The 18,017-nt window shown below is 51.2% G+C and overlaps 2 protein-coding genes across 5 annotated transcripts in view; one reads left to right on the top strand and one right to left on the bottom strand.

Annotated features, from left to right (window-relative positions):
- Positions 1 to 12,998, bottom strand: part of LOC144049222 (dynamin-1-like) — a 13,854-nt gene extending 856 nt beyond the window's left edge. The window contains exons 1-23 of the mRNA XM_077561937.1: positions 12,407 to 12,998; positions 11,863 to 11,936; positions 10,290 to 10,439; positions 9,957 to 10,160; positions 9,685 to 9,783; positions 8,854 to 9,014; positions 8,618 to 8,760; positions 8,400 to 8,535; positions 7,835 to 7,902; positions 7,624 to 7,762; positions 7,424 to 7,510; positions 6,237 to 6,307; positions 4,793 to 4,844; positions 4,688 to 4,699; positions 4,511 to 4,624; positions 3,738 to 3,847; positions 3,132 to 3,243; positions 3,030 to 3,041; positions 2,666 to 2,833; positions 2,505 to 2,591; positions 2,268 to 2,422; positions 609 to 773; positions 1 to 86 (exon numbers count right to left, since the gene is read on the bottom strand). The exon at positions 1 to 86 is cut by the window's left edge and continues 856 nt beyond it. Of these exons, the coding sequence (XP_077418063.1) occupies positions 65 to 86; positions 609 to 773; positions 2,268 to 2,422; positions 2,505 to 2,591; positions 2,666 to 2,833; positions 3,030 to 3,041; positions 3,132 to 3,243; positions 3,738 to 3,847; positions 4,511 to 4,624; positions 4,688 to 4,699; positions 4,793 to 4,844; positions 6,237 to 6,307; positions 7,424 to 7,510; positions 7,624 to 7,762; positions 7,835 to 7,902; positions 8,400 to 8,535; positions 8,618 to 8,760; positions 8,854 to 9,014; positions 9,685 to 9,783; positions 9,957 to 10,160; positions 10,290 to 10,439; positions 11,863 to 11,936; positions 12,407 to 12,759 (2,694 nt within the window). The 5' untranslated portion in view covers positions 12,760 to 12,998 and the 3' untranslated portion in view covers positions 1 to 64. The remainder of the gene's footprint in view (positions 87 to 608; positions 774 to 2,267; positions 2,423 to 2,504; positions 2,592 to 2,665; positions 2,834 to 3,029; positions 3,042 to 3,131; positions 3,244 to 3,737; positions 3,848 to 4,510; positions 4,625 to 4,687; positions 4,700 to 4,792; positions 4,845 to 6,236; positions 6,308 to 7,423; positions 7,511 to 7,623; positions 7,763 to 7,834; positions 7,903 to 8,399; positions 8,536 to 8,617; positions 8,761 to 8,853; positions 9,015 to 9,684; positions 9,784 to 9,956; positions 10,161 to 10,289; positions 10,440 to 11,862; positions 11,937 to 12,406) is intronic.
- LOC144049223 (gelsolin-like) overlaps positions 12,496 to 18,017 on the top strand; it is a 6,735-nt gene continuing 1,213 nt past the window's right edge. Inside the window, exons 1-15 of one of the 4 annotated variants that reach the window (XM_077561941.1) lie at positions 13,713 to 13,743; positions 13,831 to 14,031; positions 14,114 to 14,268; positions 14,340 to 14,501; positions 14,565 to 14,624; positions 14,689 to 14,778; positions 14,832 to 14,921; positions 15,701 to 15,833; positions 15,906 to 15,994; positions 16,054 to 16,173; positions 16,240 to 16,326; positions 16,400 to 16,533; positions 16,606 to 16,696; positions 16,762 to 16,932; positions 17,834 to 18,008. In XM_077561941.1, coding sequence (XP_077418067.1) covers positions 13,728 to 13,743; positions 13,831 to 14,031; positions 14,114 to 14,268; positions 14,340 to 14,501; positions 14,565 to 14,624; positions 14,689 to 14,778; positions 14,832 to 14,921; positions 15,701 to 15,833; positions 15,906 to 15,994; positions 16,054 to 16,173; positions 16,240 to 16,326; positions 16,400 to 16,533; positions 16,606 to 16,696; positions 16,762 to 16,932; positions 17,834 to 18,008 — 1,774 coding nt within the window. In that variant the 5' untranslated portion in view covers positions 13,713 to 13,727. Of the gene's footprint in view, positions 13,079 to 13,712; positions 13,744 to 13,830; positions 14,032 to 14,113; positions 14,269 to 14,339; positions 14,502 to 14,564; positions 14,625 to 14,688; positions 14,779 to 14,831; positions 14,922 to 15,700; positions 15,834 to 15,905; positions 15,995 to 16,053; positions 16,327 to 16,399; positions 16,534 to 16,605; positions 16,697 to 16,761; positions 16,933 to 17,833; positions 18,009 to 18,017 lie in introns of those variants that run through there. The other 3 variants (XM_077561940.1, XM_077561939.1, XM_077561938.1) reach the window with 3 other exon arrangements.

An 18,017-nucleotide genomic window follows, 5' to 3' on the forward strand; every position in this document is an offset into this window, starting at 1 on the left:
GGGCGGGGCTTCACCAGTGAAGCTGTCAGTCATGGGGAAGGGGCGGGGTCACACTGCTGGATCATCACTGATCACTGATGCAGATTCTGAAAGGAGCAAACGTGATTTTGGGAAACGTGATCTTGCCAAGGATGTAGGAGATGTTGACCACGTCAAAAATAAAACACAAGGCTTGAAATAAACACTTTGACATCGCACTTTGTGGGTCCAAAATGGCCTTTTGGCCCTGGTTGAATGGCAAAAGTCCGATTGACAGCAAAAGGAGTGATGTCTACTCTGAGCCCTTTGTAAATAATTGCCAATTATCGTCAGACAGCGGATGCCAATTTGTTGAGCCGCAACGGTAATCGGCTGAAGCTCGTTGCTAGCGAGCTGCTGCGGCGGAATTAGCACAGCGACTTTGCCGTCGTGGCTGAAGAGCACGTGTTCAGCCCAGGGAAGCTTTTTGGACATGGATGCCTGACTTTTAGTTTTGCCATTTGATCCGTTGTGATGAGGCACAAAATGCTAAATTTGTTTGCCAACTGCTTCCAACAACATTGCGTGACCTCGCCGTGCTTTATTTCCAGCCTTGAACAACGAGCATCTGGTGAGCTGGTTGCCATTACCTGGGAACGCCAGGCGGCGGCGCCCTGTTGGGACGAGACGGTACGGACGCTCCGGGGTCGGGTGACGCAGCGGGACGTGAAGGGGGGCCGGGTGGTACACGGGCGCCTGGGCGGAGGGGACCGGGAGGGGCGCGGCGTTGTGGCGTGGGACTGGACATCGGGGACCTGCGTGGGGCCGCGTCGACTTCATGACAACTCACGTCTCCAGCTCGGGCAATTCACAACACATCCGGCCGGCCATCCATCCATTCAGCCATCCATCCATCTGTCCACGCATCAATCCGGCCATCCATCTGTCCATACATTCATCTGTCCATACATTTGTTGGTCCATCCGTCCGTCCAGAGCTGCCAACCTCCAAAACTGGTCACACTTTGCACAGATGTTTTACATTTTGTCAAAAGCGTTACTGTGCGACGGCAGCATATGATGTCATCGCATCATTCTATTGAATTGCGCAACACAATCCTGACTCTCTAACAAGCTTCTTCACTCATGGCCGTCGAGGGCCAGAGTCTCGTACGCCCTCCAACACACCCGATTCCAAAGATCAAGATGGCGATCTTGCTGATGAGCTGCCGATGATAAGAAATCAGCTGTGTTGGTGTATGGAAACGCGTCCACCCTGCAAGACTCCAGCTCTTGAGGACCAGGAATGAGGACGTCTTCTCGAAATCGTAAAAGCATGATTGCAACATGATACAATATCTATTTAGGGATGTGGATGTGCTGCTTCATCGTAGATAGCTAACAAAGGATATAATCACACTAGTGGTTTGACTTATTCTTATTTAATTATTTTTTATTGTCATAAAAATGAGTGCATAGAATAATCATGGGGAAATTCTTGTGTAATTTGGGAAGGACAGGAAGACGAGCATTGAGGCGAAGGGCGGGCGGTTCTGAACTTCGTGTGCAAAAAGAAGCTCATTGAGCCCAAAAAATGAAGCATTTGTACAGAAATGATGGCTAGCAAACAGGAAGTGACATCATCAACTGGAATTCAGCCACCTTCTGCATGGCAACGGCAATGGACCAATTAGACAAAGAAAACGCCTTCATTTTTTTTTTTTGGGGGGGGGGGGGGCAGAATAAAAAGGGGGTCCAGGAAGAGATAGTTTAGGTCAATCGACATCACCTTTGCTAGAAGCTACGATGGTCGTAGCGGTTGACCCAAGAGCTCGGAATGCATGTATGGACTCAGGAAATAAATTGCTTGACTTCATTTAGTCGGAGTTCTTTCACATAAACCATAGGTGTCAGACTCCGGTCCTGGAGGGCCGCAGTCCTGCAGGTTGTGGATGTTTCCCTTCTCCAACACAGCTGAAATACGATCAGCTCATCAGCAAGCTCCGCATAAGCCTGATAACGATCCTGCTGATTGGAATCAGCTTGTGTCGGAAGAGGGAAACCTCCAAAACCTGCAGGACTGCGGCACTCCAGGACCCCAGTTTGACACCTATGACATAAACGAACACGCGTGCAACCTAGAGAAATAAAAGGTGATTTTGAAACGCGGGTTCCTTTAGTATACATCTATAAACGGATGTAGTGTATTGTAGAGGGGAAGTAGACATGTGACCATAATGCCACGTGTGCGTGTTAGTAGTTGCGCGGTTGAGTGACGAGCTTCCAAAAAGCCCCCAATCCGTTTCGTACCTGCGGCCCGATGGCATTCCCGTCACCTGCAGCCACGAGTCGTCCACCGGCGGCGGCATGGAGGTGGTGACGGTGGAGGTGCTGATGTCGCCGATGATGCCGAGACCTTGACGTAGCGCGTGGTACATCCTCAGCATGTCGTCCCGGTGCTGAGCCTGACGCGAGCAGACAGTAGAGGACACTAGAGGGCGCACACGCGCACGCACGCTCGCAGGAGCGTCAGGACGGCTGCTCTACCTGCTCCTGGGACTCCTCCATCAGAGTGTTTTGGTCGCTGCACGAGTAAAGCTGAGCCAGGAGGTCGGCGTGGATGAAGTCTTTGGTCTGAAGAGCATCCATCAGCTGTGACATCACTTCCTGGACGTGCGTGCGTGCGTGCGTGCGTCTGCTCTACGTACGTTGTTGACCATCAGATGCATGATGGTCTTGGGGACCAGATCTCTGACCGTGCGATGGATGATGGACAGGTACGAGTCCACCAGGCTCCTGACGATCTCCACTTGCCTCTCCAGCTGAGGATCCACACTGTGGATTTGCCCGTCGGCACTGGACTCCTCCGCCTCCGCCTGCACCGCATTACATTACATTACACACAGGAACAGGAAAATGGAGGTCCTGTCATGCCCCGCCATGTGGGCAAGGAGAGACCCACCATCTTGGACTTGTAAATCAAAACGTATCAAGGCAATCATGCCATCTTTGCTAAATTTGCTAACCCGAACCCACGGCAAAATTCGATCAGATTGTTTTAATTTGGCTCACCTTGTCTCGGTCCTGTAGGAGAACAAAGCAAATTGACATGATCAGTGAAAAGGTCATCATCATCATCATCATCATCATCATCATCATCATGAGGCGCAGTACCACGCTGCGTTCAGGGTACACCCCAGCGCGGAGGAAAGAGGCCTTCCAACTGTCCACCTCCTCTTGAGACTCGCTGGCCAACTCCAGCTGACGGTAGTCCTTGTAAACGTTCCTAAACGGAAGCGCACACGCACACGCGCACACACACACACACACGCGGCGTCAATACCTTCATTGTATGTGACAGCAAAGATTTCTGCAAAAGATTGAATTGCAATGTTTTGGACCGATATAGCCATTTCCACCCCCCCCCCCCCCAATTGCTGCTATCAATCAACGTCTTTTGTCTGCATTAGCAGGTATGCCATAAAAAGCAACATTTGGTTGACTCCTTTTTCTGTACAAGCGACCGCAAAGCAGGAAATGAGCATTTTATAAAATAATTGATTCGAAAAAGGACTTTACGCTGTGTGAGATTCGATGGTGACAATACAGGCAAGTGTCTCTTTTGCCATCCAGCGTCCCCGAGGGGGCGTTCCCATGACCACATTACGTGCAAAAGGTCAATAGTCTTACACACACGCGCGCGCGCACACGCAGTGTCTTGCATGAGTGTGCATGTGGCACGTATACCGCAGACGTGCACGTGCGTGCGTGCGTGCGTACCTGTGTTCAGTGTTGAAGAGAGCAAAAATGTGCTTGCTGGACATGAAGCTCTTCTCGATGTCTTTCAGCTTGAGGCGGTCGACTGTCAGCATGTACTTCTTGTCCTTCTCCTGCAGGGGGCAGCATCACAATTGTCCTCGTAAGCATCGCAACTTTTTTTTTTCTTCAAAGGCAGTTGAGCAACATGGAACGCCACATTTGGATGATTGAAAAGGGAAGTCGAGTCCAAAATGTCGTCTGCATTGCAGAAATCTCTTTGCCGTGCTCCCGCCAGCCCAACGCGCTCGCTCGTACGATGATGATGATGATGATGATGATGATGATGATGGAGTTGGTGGCAAAAACAATTTTATGGTTGAATTTTCCGCCATCCGAGCAAAGGAAGGAAGCTGACATCTGATGGAGCCAAATTGACAACAAGGCCCCGTCACAGCCCGCTCTCCTGTCCTGGGAGCTTGTCTCACATGACCTTTGACCCCAACAGCTTGAGGCCACCGTGACGGCCGTTTCGCTCAATGTCGCTAAATGTCGGCGAGGCGCCCTGACATGGAAGAAAAGGGAGCGATTCATTTGCGTCGTTCTTTGTCCCCCAACACAAAATGAATCCGCTGGAGTAGCGCGTTTGGGCCTAGCGGGGCCCAAAATGGCGAAGACAGAACATGACAAAGAAAAGTTTGGACTCGAGTTCCTCTCGCTTTGTTAGCAATTGCAAATGACATTTTCAACATCCTGGCTGCACGTCATGTTGCCGTTTGCATAAGCGTGCGTCTTACCTCGTCGTCTTTGTACCAGGACAAATTCTCAGCAGTCAAAACAAACCAGTACTCTTTGGCTCCGCCCTTCATGATGCCGATGTTGTTGATGGTCAGCCAGCCTTTGCGGATCACCTGCCGGCGAGGCCAGTCGCCGGGTCAGCGTGTGTGCCGGCGTCAGCGCAGCGGCGCACTCACCATGATCTCATCCTGAGCGCACACAAAAATGAGTCCGGGAAGCAAAAAGGGGAAAAATGAGTCCGGGAAGCAAAAAGGGGCGGCGGCCGCGTGCCGATGACGCACCTGTTGGCCGCTCGCCTTCTTCTTGCTGGCCTGGCTGCTCTTCTGCTGAGCGCTGAGGAATGGAAGACAAGAAACGGCAAAACGCTGATGATGATGTTCCGGCATCGGAGAAAATGATGATGATGATGTTCCAGCATTGTCCGTCACTTTGGCTAGCGAAGGTCACATGTGCGAGGTCACGTGACGCGTTTGCCCGTCGGAACCCAAGAAAGGTTGATGGTCTGCAGACGTGCTCTCCTTTCCGCCGGCCCACTGACGCTTGCAAGACGGACAGAACAGGTGCCAACAGACGCCATTTCCCGCCCGAGTCGTCCCAACCCCAAAAAAGCGGCGGGAAGAATAAGAATGGATTTTTTTTTCTTTCCCGGTAGACTGTTTTCAAGTGGATACAATTGCGAGCCCTTGTAAACACTTTTTTAAGTGACGCGGTGTCAAAATGTCATTTTGTGAAAAGTGAAGGAGGTAAAAGGTTTGCTAGCGTGGATCTGTTAGGCAAGTTTAGAAAAGCTTAGGATTGGAAAATTGATGCTCAAATTGTTTCAGGAATGCATCGAAGTCTTTGTAATCTCAAAGCAAATTCAACATCATCTTGTATTCAAAACAAGTCGGAGGCAGCAGAATGGACGACGATCGTGATGATGACGATGATGATGAAGGTATCAATGGAAATGCAGCCGCTCGTTAAGATGGAAGGAGTTTGCTTGGTAAGATATTTGATCACACCAGAGCAAAAAGTGCACGATAATAACAATTAATTTGAGAAATTGCGGCACTCATGACGCAAATATTACCATATTATAAATATGTGCTCCGGAATTGACCCTTTATGAAAGCCTTTATTCGAAGACACGACGGGATCGATTCAAATCAAGTGCAATCATCTTGGAGGGCAACTTCTTGTGTTTTGGAAATATCCCTTCAAAAAAGACAAACAATTGTTGGTTGCTAGTAAAGAGAAGAAAGTTCTGGACACAAGAAGCCCGACGCTGAATTCAAAATGGAGGAAAAAAACGTCTATCATAGAAGTGGACAATTGATTTCTTGCTGGGAGAAGTGCGGACATTTTGGAAAACCGGACTTTCATTTGAACGAGCTGTCATCGCTCCATATTTGCTTGATAGTTTCACGGAAATAAGTTGCTTGTGAACAAGTACGTGCGCTAGATGAGCTTCATTTGATATCTTGCACAAATTTGCATAAGAAGACACGGAAGTTGATTACCAAAAAAATGTTGATGAAAATAACGATGACGGCGCGATAGACGCAAGATGAGCAACTTGCACACCTCTGCTATTTCGTGCTGTTAAGTTCTTTTGTTTGTTTGCTAAAGCAATGAGCAGGACAATAAAAGCAACGGTGGAAAGAGCCAGGTTCGATCTCGCTCTTTCCTCAACAAGAAAATGTCCTGACTTGAGAGGACCGTCAGCACTAATCAATGTCTTACTTTGCAAAGCCGATGAAGTCTTCGTGGTTGGTGTTGATGTAGGCCAGCTCGATGTCCACCAGTAGCAGAACCTGACGCACACGCACGCACACGCACACGCACGCACACGGGACACACACGGGACAGGCTGGTCACGTGAAATCAAGACATTCCTTCTCCTCAGCTAGCTAGCCATCTTTCGGATGCTAACGCTAACGTTTCGGCTGGACAATCTTGTTATTGCATCATCAGCCACCAGCACGGAGCAGCCCGCTCCAATCAGAACCGGGTCCGGTCCACACTTTGACATGTTGGCTTGTCAAATGTTGAACGAGCCGATCGATCAGAGATGTTTGTCATATGACGACAGCTGCTGAGAAGCAAATGCGTTGGCATGCACGGAAGGAGGACGCCATCGTCCTCAGCTCAATCCGACTTTGCCATTCACATTCTTCTATGGAGCAGGACTGATGATTCGTTATCCAACATCCCTTTGGACCCGACTCGCCCTTTTCAAATCAATTCTCTCCACTTGTGGCTGAAGCACACGATTCGTCCTGCGTCGTCCCACGGGATTGTCTTGACCTTCCACTTTTGGCTTGAAGCAGCTAAAACATGAAACCAGGCAGCATATTGGGAAGCATTTCCATTTGCCGGCAAGCCTCTCCATTTGCCGGCAAGCCTCTCCATTTGCCGGCAAGCCTTCTCTTGCTGCGTTCTGGAGGATCCTCGTCTGACCGCTGCAGTGGCCGTCGCTCCCAGAACAAGTCCAGCTGTAGCAGAATCAATCTTAGAAGGAGCGATCCTTGAAACTGCGACCGACGCCACCCACTCGCCATCCTCGAAGGTCGATACCTCCGCCACTCGCTTTTCCCCCCAAAATGGATTTTCTGCACCTTTTCCTTGGGCGGGTGGAGCTTCAGGCCAGGGGAGGTCGTTGACCTTTGTTCATTGGGGCCTTTTCAAGCCCCTCCAGGCTCTTTTGCCATCAAGCGCTATATAGAGCACATCGAGGTGACAGACAGACAGACAAGCAGACAGACGGACAAGCAGACAGACACACAAGCAGACAGACGGACAAGCAGACAGACACACAAGCAGACAGACAGACAAGCAGACAGACACACAAGCAGACAGACAGACAAGCAGACAGACACACAAGCAGACAGACGGACAAGCAGACGGACGGACGGACAGCTGAAGCAGACCTGCTCTTTTGTGCGGCTTTCTCGGTCTCGGATGTGCTGAGTGACGATTCTTTCCATCTCCTCTCGCAGGAGCGGGTACTGAGCCAGCTGGAAGAGACACAAGTTGTCAAGGAGGAGACCTCGTCCCGAACGGAGCCGTCGGCAACGTGCGGCGCTTGGAGTCCGGATGGGATCCAAGTCGGTCCAAGTCCAAGCGCTACCTTGAGGGCACAAAGTCTGACGGTGTTGACCAGCTCGTTGATGACCAAGTCGATGCACTTGTGACAAGGTTCTTTAATTTGACTCATCTGGCGCTTGACGATGGTCTCAAAGGCCATGTCGGGGGTGAACAGGCCTGTCCTGAACACACACACACAACTATTAGACACGCACGCACACACGCACGCACGGGCCGCAAAGACATCAGGTCACCTGATGCCGTGAATGTTCTTGATGGCGTAGCAGATCTCTTTGCGCAGCGTCTTGTCGTCACTCTCCAACTGCACAAACGCGCACGCACACACGCGCGGTTGGCGACCTTCAAAGCGTGCATGACAACAAAGTGAGCACGGAGCGAATGCTACGTTTTCATGCTGGACCAAATTCGGACGTGAAGTGACAACGAGGTCTCCATCACACTTCAATTGCCCAAAACAGGAAGCGGAATGGAAAAGGAAATTGCAATTGCAGGAAGTAGAATTGAACTTGATGATGCAACATCGGCGTGCGTTGGACAAGCACACACGAGAACGACGAGGCGCTAACGCTAACGTCTCGTTCTCGGTCGGATGACGGACGAGCGGGCGGGAGTTGCACGCCATTCAATTCCATTTCCACTCGTGCAAATTGCACATCCGCCGTTCCAATTCCATTGAAGTGAATTTTGCCTGGTGCCGGTTGTCATGGCAACAAAGGAATTGAAAACCATCGGCGCTTTCTCGGGATGCGCTGAGCCGCCAATCAAGTTGCGATGCGCGCCGCCAGCGTGTGCGCTTACTTTCACCAGCTCAAAGGGGAAGCGCTCGTGAAAGATGCGATTGATCTTGGCTCCTCCCGACAGCTCGCTGGTGTCCACCTGATCGCCGCAACCTTCGATCCTCTTCTCAAAGTCCACCGCAAATTGCTGCACCATCCTGAGGCAGACACGCACACACGCAAATGTTTGCAAATGCCGCGAAGTGCCGATGACCGACGCGTGCGCGCGCGTGCACCCACTGCAGCAGGGCCTTGGTCTTGCGAGCGGGGTCGTCCGGGTTGAAGTTCTTGTACTCGGCCACTTCCTTCTCGATGTCCAGCAGCTGCTTCTGAAGTTTGCTGCGCAAGGCGGGCAGCGTGTCTCTGATGTGGTTGGTCAGTTGCTGCGGCGGGCCACGCAAATCGAAGCACAGCAAGTCAAGTCACATGCAAGGTCAGAAAGGGGCATGTGCACGCCCGCCCGCCTGCGCACGGACCTGGTTGAGGACTTTCTGCAGGTAGGCGGTGCCCATGCGCTCGGCCAGGTGCCGGTAGGCCGCGTGGGACAGGAAGAACTTCCTCTCCGCCTGCAGCGCCGCCGTGATGTCCTTCCGTCCGTCGATGTCCTTCTGACTGCGGTTGACCACGCCCACGTAACCTGACCGGCAAAGGCTTTGGGTTAGACCTCGGCAAAGTCCGCAACGCAACACAACACTTCGAACCACGCCTGACGCCCGCCAAAGCGTCCAGTCTGGGTCCAGAAAGTCAAAAGTCCACCACAGTTTGCCTTTGGCCGCTCCACCGCTTATTGACTAGAAGACGGGTGGCCAAGTTGTGTCCTCGACATCCCCTATCCAGCCTGTTGTCCCTGTCTCCCTCCTTCAGCGCAGCTGAGTCTAATGATCAGCTCATCATCAAGCTTTGCAGAAGCCTGATAACCAATCAGGTGTGTTAGTGGAGAGGAACATGGAAAACAGGCGGGATGGTGGCTCTCCAGGACCCAACTTGGCCACCCCTGGACTAGAAGCACCTGCGCTTTGACGAGCTGGACCTGGATTGGACACCACTGCTGTTGATGCTTAACTAAAAGCAAACGCAAGCTGACAAGAAGGCGACTCATCGAAAGCAAGGAGCTGATTGGCTGTCGTCACCGGTGTCCGTCCAATCCAGGCGCAGAGAGTCAAAAGACTGCCACCGTTTGTCTTTGGCCACACGGGGGCGCTTCTACTCTGGAGGCCGCTTGACCTGCCGCTTGAGTGGAAGCACCCGTGGCCTTCGGGCTTTTGGCTTCCTGGACGGAGCCGGATTGGACACCTGTGGCGTCCTACCTCTGCGAAGCGGCAGCAATTTGTTCTCCAAGATGTCTCTGGCGTCGGTTCCTTCATCCATCAGGTCCAGTTTGGTGATCACGCCGATGGTCCGGAGACCTGCGCGCGCACCCAAGACAGAAAGTCAAGCGCTGGCAGGTCTCAGGAGAGCACTGAGAGCAATGATGACGACATGTCAAATCGGTAAAATTATCGATATACTGAGCTCTTGAAGAAAAAAAAAAAAACAAGGGAGAGGACAGGGAGAGGACAGGGCGGGCCTGACGTTTCACCTTGGGGGTCCACCTCCTTGGCCACCTTGAGCGCGTCCGAGTTGGCCAGGTCCGAGTTGGCGGGAGAAACGGCCAGCAGGAGGCAGTTGTCCTTGGTGACAAACTGCATCAGCATGTCTCGGATCTGCTGCTCGATGTCCGCCGGCTGGTCGCCCACCGGAACTTTGGTCATCCCGGGAAGATCCACCAGCGTCAGGTTCAGCACTGACACGACACAAACGCACACAAACACTTGCACCTGCAGCACTCCGAGGAAAACGTCAAACCCATCGACAAGCTTCCGTTTGGAATACAAGAATCCTGGTGCGGCGCCTGCGAGCGTGCGTGCGTTACCGTTGGGCGAGAAGACGCGCAGGTTGATGGGAACGGGACTGATTCCTTTGTTTTGTCCCGTCACGCGATCGGTTTCCGCTTCGATTTCCTGACGAACTTCCTCAAAGTCGGTGAACTTTTTCCCCTTGCAGTGCAGGAATTCGGCGTATTCTGACGGAAGGACGGCAACGGGCAGCGTTATTATTCGTGCGGCGACGCCACGACCGCTCGGGGGGTTTCATCGGACGCGGAACCTCACGTGACGGTCGGCTCGGCGCCGGTCACGGCACATGTTGACAAACGGGTGTTAGCGCCGTTGAGGCTAACACGCTAACATCGAGGCTGCATTCCAGGGGCCTCGTTTATCATAGGGCCGCTCGGAAACGGGCGCAACAACCCGCACACCTGCGCTACACACCTGATCGCAAATGATTGTCAAGAAATGTTGAAGGTTGACTTCCACTTCAAGCTAGCTAACACTAACCCTAAAACTACAACAAAAAACAAACATATACAAGACAATAACACTTAACAGAGACAACCTTCAACTGGACGCAACAAAGTTCGAATTATTTCATCATAATAAAAGTACATCGCGACATGACATTATTAAAAACATTGCCAATCTGTTTTTAAATAATTATATTAATAATAATAATAATATGAACAGGTAGACTATTCCAATGAGATGGGCCAAGTGACTTGAAGGCTTTCTTTCCTATTTCTTTCGTGACAGAACTGTGGGACGATGAAAGAAAAAAAAAAGGGTTTGAACTTCGGGATGTGGAGTTGGCTGACTGTGGGACAAAATATTGTTTCAAACAATAAGGAACATTCGAATGAATACATTGAAAAAGAAACCGAAAGCAATGAAATTGCCGTCTATGATGTGAAGAAAGCCAACCCAAAGGATCAAACATTAAACAATGAGGAGTCAAATCAACAACAACCTCAAACAAACCGTCATCGTTTATAATAAAGCACATTTGACGCAATCTGATGAGCAATATCAGCACATTCAATAATAAGTTGAACAGAATTGTATTGTATGTTTTGAAAAAGATTTCAATAAAATCACTGTTGGGAAAAAAAATAAGTTGAACAATCAGTTGTTTTTTCAAACATTAAATGTAAAACAATGCCTCGAACAAAACAAAACCCGCAAACCAAAATGAACTTTGTTTGAAATATGTTCAATGTGATATTTGAAAGTTAGTGTTGAGTCAACCCAAACTCACAAATATTTACATTTATCAACTTTTAGAAGAGGTCTACTGGAAAACGCAAGATAAAAGGACCGGACAGGGGTCCAATCAGAACCTTTTAAGATCAGCACTTAATTTAAGTCTCCAACAAATGAGGAATTCCGATGAATCATTGCTACACATGCAAAAAATAAAAAAAATAATACTATTTAAAAAAACAAAAAACGGGTGTAATGCAGAGGGTGTACACCACCTCACCCTTATTTCTTAATGCGATTTATTTTGGTTTTCAATGTTTTACTTATATTATCAATAAATGCGTGAATTCCTCCAGATTGTTTTGCTCATTGCTTGAATGGCAGCGAGGAAAAATAAACACCAAATCTCACCTGTTGTGCAGTTGATGAGTTGAAGCACGAGGGGGCGCCGAGTGACAATTCCAGACCCGCGCGGGAGGAAATCTCTGGTGGGGAAGGTTGGAATGATTGATTATCAACACGATAAGCATCTTCGTGCCAAATGGCAGCAGTTGAACCCTCCGGCTTTCCACGCAATTCAATTGAGCATGCGTTCTCAAAACAGCCAATCGAAACCTATGATGGATCGACGGTGATGACGTCACCAATGCCAATCATTCCATTTGATTGCGATCGTGTAGAACAGTGGTGTCCAAAGTCGATCCCGGCGGGCCGCAGTCGTGCAGGTTTTGGATGTTTGCCTTCTCCATCCAACACACCTGAAGCTCATCAGCAAGCTCTTCCATAAGCCTGATAACGATCCTGTTCATTGGGAAAAGGTGCGTTGGAAGCAGGGAGCCATCCAAATACCTGCACGACTCCGGCCCTCCAGGACCGACTTTGGTGTAGAAGAAAGACTGCTGACGGAATCCCCAGCAGCTGACCGAGTCCGGTTGGATCGTAAAGATGGACTCACTTGCCCACGAAATTCTCCAGAACCGAACTCTTGCCCGCGCTCTGGCCGCCCACCACGGCGATCTGCGGAAGGTCCAAGCTGGAGTTCTGGCCGATGGACGCGAACGCGTCCTGCAGCCGGTTGACCAGCGGGATCAGATCCTCCATGCCGCGGTTCCCCATCTTGCGGTCCGGTCCGGATCGACGCCTCCTTCCTGCCTGCCTGCCTGTCTGCCTGTCTGTCTGTCTGTCTGTCTGTCTGCTGCGCTCTCCCCTCCCCGCCTCGTCACGCGACGCGTTCGGACTCCGAGCTGTGATGCTCGCGTTGTGACCTTCAGCTCGTCCTCGCGCAAAAGAGCGCCTTGCTTGGCACATCCGGCCAGTCTCTTTCAAAACAAACGTCTGTCATTGAGCTTCTTCCTGGAGTCAAATTGTTTTCAAGTAAAACGGGAATCACCAACACGAAGGTCAAATCACACGGGGAAGAAAAAGGAAAAACAAACTTGCCTTTTACTGTGAAAGGCTGTTTCCGGTGCGTTGAACACTGATGGCAACTGACGAAGAGATGACGTACTCAATCAGCTGCAGGTGCGACCGTCTATATTCACACGTGTGTCTCATCTGTCATCTCCCCTACCGTTTAAATGATAGAAGCAACACACACCGCCCTCTTTGCTTCACAAACATCCTGCTTGTAAGTTTCATGTCTCATTGCGCTGTACATTATTTGTATTGAGTGTCGGGGGGTCAAGTGGGCAGAAAATGTTTTTGGGCCATGAATGTGATGTTGTTGATCTTTGGGATGGCAGAAATGCAACATTGAAACGAACAAATCATTTGAAACAATTTAGCCAGAAAAATAATTGATCTTTTGGAACGTTTGAACATTATCCCCCCACAACGACCTCTGGTGGCCGATTGAACAATTGAGAGAGTAAAGCAATGTTGCCAACTCCCCAGTAAGGAAAGTCATCACCTATTTTACACAATTAGCATCTAATTGTAATTCTAATTAATCTAATTGTAATGAATGTCATAAAAGAGAATAACCGCAACAAATACCTATCGAAATCCAAATGAGCTTTTTGCTGCTGATTCCTGGTTTGTTTTAAATTTTAGCCCTTTGGCTTTCTCAAATAACACTTCAATGTTTTGTTGGGACCCACATTGCGATCATATTTAATCAAACACTTTTTTTCTTTTCTTTTTTGTGCTCTGATCCTGCGGGCGTCAAACATTTGTGACTATTGAACGTTAGCATTGTGTAGCACTTGGCTAGTAAAGACGCGTGGCATGGAGTCCGAGTCGGGTCGTGGGATCAGATCGGCTTCAAGTTTCCCTTCATGCTCCACGAATCCGGTTTGGGTCTTTGAGTCCCGAGTACGGGCAGCCTGCGCTAGCGTGTGGTTTGCACTCCGGCTAAATGAGCGTCTGCGCCCCCTGTAGGTGACGTGATGGCCTTCCACCCAGAGTTTGAGCGGGCGGGTCTCCAGGAAGGTCTCCAGGTTTGGAGGGTGGAGCACATGGAGCCGGTTCCTGTTCCCGAGAGTCTTCACGGCTCCTTCTACTGCGGGGACGCGTACCTGGTTCTCCACAGCAACCGGCGGCCACAGCGCCCCCTGCAGTACCGACTGCACTACTGGCAAGGTGCCGTCATGGCCGCCGGCCGTACCCACAAAGGGATGGGGGCGGGGCTCACGCGTCCGCTCATGTGATTGAGCGCCGGCAGGTGGCCAATGTTCCCGGGAGGAGGCCGGGGCGGCAGCCATCTTGACGGTCCAGATGGATGACTTCATGCAGGGGGAGCCGGTCCAGTACCGCGAAGTCCAGGGTCACGAATCAAACACTTTTTTGGGATACTTCAAAGCGGGACTCAAGTACTTGGTAAGCGGGGGCGAGACGTTACCGCGGCAACCAAGCCAGTGTCCTCATCAGGTGGGCGTGGTCTGTCACAGGCGGGGGGCCTGGCGTCAGGATTTCAACACGTGGAGACGAACCAGGTGGACGTCAGCAGACTGCTGCAGGTCAAAGGGCGACGTGTAGTCAGGGCTATTCAAGTCCACCTCAGCTGGGACAGTTTTAACAGAGGGGACACCTTCATCCTCGACCTGGGCAAGGTGACGAGCAACAAGCACTCTTGAATCAAAGCAGCTCTTTAAGCGAGCTCTTCTTTCTACCAGGAGATCATCCAGTGGTCCGGTTGCCATAGTAACCACTTTGAGAAGCTGAAGGCCACCATGGTGAGTAGTGACATCATCGTGGTGATGTCATCAGGAAGAGATGTCCTGTGTGTGTGTGTGCCAGGTGTCCAAGGGTATCCGTGACAACGAGCGTTGTGGGCGGGCTTCGCTGCTGATCTGCGACGACGGCGCCGAAGTTGAAAAGATGACAGAGGTGCGAAGCGGCACGTGGCGAGTGGGACGACCTCGTTTAACCTCTGCCTTCAGGTGCTGGGGGACAAACCTGAACTTCCGGAAGCCCAAGTGGACGACACCAAGACGGACGCCTGCAACAGGAACCTGGCGAAGCTTTACAAAGTACATTTTCAGTTCTAATAATTTTTTTTGGTGTCAGTTTTCAGACATCAAGCCATGTTTAGCTTTTCAGTATTTTTAGCTTTGATTGTAGGTTCAAACTTTTTTTTTTTAATTGATGGGCCTCCGATGAAACTTTTTGTTTTTTCATGCATTGATGCTACATTAAAAATAGATTTTCAAATCTCAAATGGCGCCGACATCCGCAGTTTTAGACTTTCCTCGATGGCGCGACGTCTCACGGTGGAATCACTGACAATTTTGTCCGATCCAGGTGGTCAAAACCCTGCCAAAGTTTGACTTGACCGAAAGCCACAGGTGCTTTGACTCATCTGGCTGGCAAACGTGCGCCAGCATGTTTTAGAGTTTTCCCTCGTCCACCACACCTGAATCGAATGCTTATCGGATGATGGGGCGATCTTTTTGAATCAGCTGAGTTGGAGGAAGTAAACCTCTAAAACAGGGGTGGGCAATTCTGGTCCACGAGGGCCAGAGCCCTGCAGGTATTGGAGGTTTCCCTTTTCCAACACAGCTGATTCCAGTGGACAGGATCGTCGTCAGGCTTCTGCAGAACTTGCTGTTGATGAGCTAATTATTTGAATCGGGTGTGTTGGAGAAGGGAAACCAATCCAAAACCTGCAGGGCTTCAAGTTGACGTGTGTCAGGGTTTTGACTTGCCGGACCCAAATTTGACACCCCTGTAGCCCTTTGCCCCGCTAGAAAGGAAGGAATTCAGGTTTTGCTTGCGAAGGTTGATGGGCATCCGTCTGGCCGCTCGTCAGGTGTCCAACGCAGACGGGCAGGTGGACGTGACCGTGGTGGGCGAGAGCAGTCCTTTCTCCCAAAATGCTTTGCTGTCCAGCGACTGTTTCATCCTGGACAACGGAAGCAACGGACGCATTTACGTGTGGAAAGGTTCCGAGGCGACCGCTCTCTTGGAATTGTGCGCGTGCGCATACGTGCCTTTTGAATTTTGTGTGTGCGCAGGGAAAGCCGCAAACGCGGAGGAGCGACTTGCCGTTCTCGAGCTTTCTGAGCACTTCATCCACAAGATGAATTACCCGGCACACACCCAGGTAAGCGCACGCACATGCACACGCGGCCCCGGGTGAACCCCCCCCCCCCGCCCCCCCAGGTGGAGGTCCTTCCCGAGCACGGGGAGACGGCGCTCTTCAAACAATTCTTTGATGACTGGCGCCATCCCGAAGAGCAGGTCGGCATGGAAACGGCACACCTGTCCAATGGCATTGAGAAGGTGAGCAAAAACGATCTTTCCTTTCCGACGGCTTTGACGGGCCGGATCTGCTTTCTGATTGGACAGGTCCCGTTTGACCCGGCGTCTCTCCACCAATCGGAAGCCATGGCGGCCCAGCACGGAATGTTGGATGCGGGAGACGGCGACAAGCAGGTGCGCTCGCTCGGGGACGACGCCCACGTCGGCGTGCTCGTCTGCCTTCACTGCGACGCGTGTGTGCGCGCAGGTGTGGCGTGTGGAGGGGCGGGACAAAGTACTGGTGGACTCGTCAGTGATGGGTCAGTTTTGGGGCGGAGACTCTTACATCATCCTCTACCGGTACCGCCACAACCACCGAGACGGCAGCATCATCTACATTTGGTAAGACCGCAGGAAGGGACGACGGGTGTTTCTTCCGGTGCCCTTTGACCCCCGCCGCCATCCATCACCCAGGCAAGGAGAAGAATCCAGTCGGGACGAGCGCGCCGCCTCGGCCATTTTGGCAGCTGAGCTGGATGAGGAACTGGGGGGCGGGGCCGCGCAGGTGAGCGGGTGCGGTCCGCCGGGCGGGGCGGCTTTCGCACGTCTCACTCAAACTTGAGTCTGCAGGTGCGAGTGGTCCAGGGCAAAGAGCCCGCCCACTTGATGAGCCTGTTTGGCGGCCAGCCGATGGTGATCTATTTGGGCGGGACTTCCAGAGGGCGGGGACCGCCGCAGCCGGCCCGTCTGCGCCTCTTCCACATTGGAGCCAACGTCGCCGGAGACGCGAGAGCTTTGCAGGTGAGGACGGACGTCACGTTTTGCACGTTGACGTGCCGATTCCAAAATCAAGAGGATTTCCCTCAACACATCAGCAAAATTGCACTCGCTGACTTCAAGTTGATCGTGAAAAACGTGACCTTTAGCGACTTGCACATCATCTCAATGACGATCGCTGGCCGTTGGAAAAACAGACGAGCTGTCAACTAACATTGCGCTCATGCCGACTTTGTTAACATTTTGCTTAAAAATAAATAATAATAATAATTTTGGGTGATCCAACAAAAATGTGAGATGATTTTTCCTATGTTTGGAGAAGACGGGAACGTGACGGAGAGAAACTAAAGTTAGTTTTGGATTCCGCACTCATAAGTGGCGGGTTGGGGGGCGCTTATCTTCCGGGGGGGGCTCTGCCCGCGTCTCCTCCACCTTTTCACTGTTCCTCAGCATTTGGACTTGCTACTTGCATATTCTAATTAAAACGGCTGTAAAAAGCCACAAAGACGACATCAAATAAATTCTCATGACACAAATCATCGGCGTGGACGAGTGGCGATTCTTGGCAAACTTCGTGTGACCATCAGGAAGTCGAAAAGGAGAATTCCTAAGAATAGGAAATTCAGTTGCCACAATCTGAAAGGAAAATGGTTGTGGGGGGGCCGCAGTCCTGCGCGTTTTCCATGTCTCCCTCGTCAACACGGTTGAGGATCATTATCGGGCTTCTCCAGAGCTAGCTGATCATTTGAATCACCGGTGTTGGAGGAGGGAATGATCTCAAACTCTCCAGGGTTGACCTGCTCATGCAGAACAAATGCACCAATCCTCATTTTTACCACAACATCAAGCAATTTTTTGGGAGGGAGTGTCAAACCCGTGTTGATATGAGAAAATGTAGCTGCAAATGCTTCCTACGTACCTCCAGGTGAGGGCGTCGTCCTCCAGCCTCACGTCGGACGATGTCTTCCTGCTGGCGTCTCCTTCGGGATGTTGGATGTGGAAAGGCCGCGGCGGCGGCTCGGCCCAGGTCCGAGGGGCCCGACGTCTGGCCACACTCCTGGGGGAGACGCTCGTCCAGGTGGAGCAAGGACACGAGGAAGGTGAGACCA

The sequence above is a fragment of the Vanacampus margaritifer genome, chromosome 3, assembly GCF_051991255.1.
Source record: "Vanacampus margaritifer isolate UIUO_Vmar chromosome 3, RoL_Vmar_1.0, whole genome shotgun sequence".
NCBI classification, from domain to species: domain Eukaryota; kingdom Metazoa; phylum Chordata; class Actinopteri; order Syngnathiformes; family Syngnathidae; genus Vanacampus; species Vanacampus margaritifer.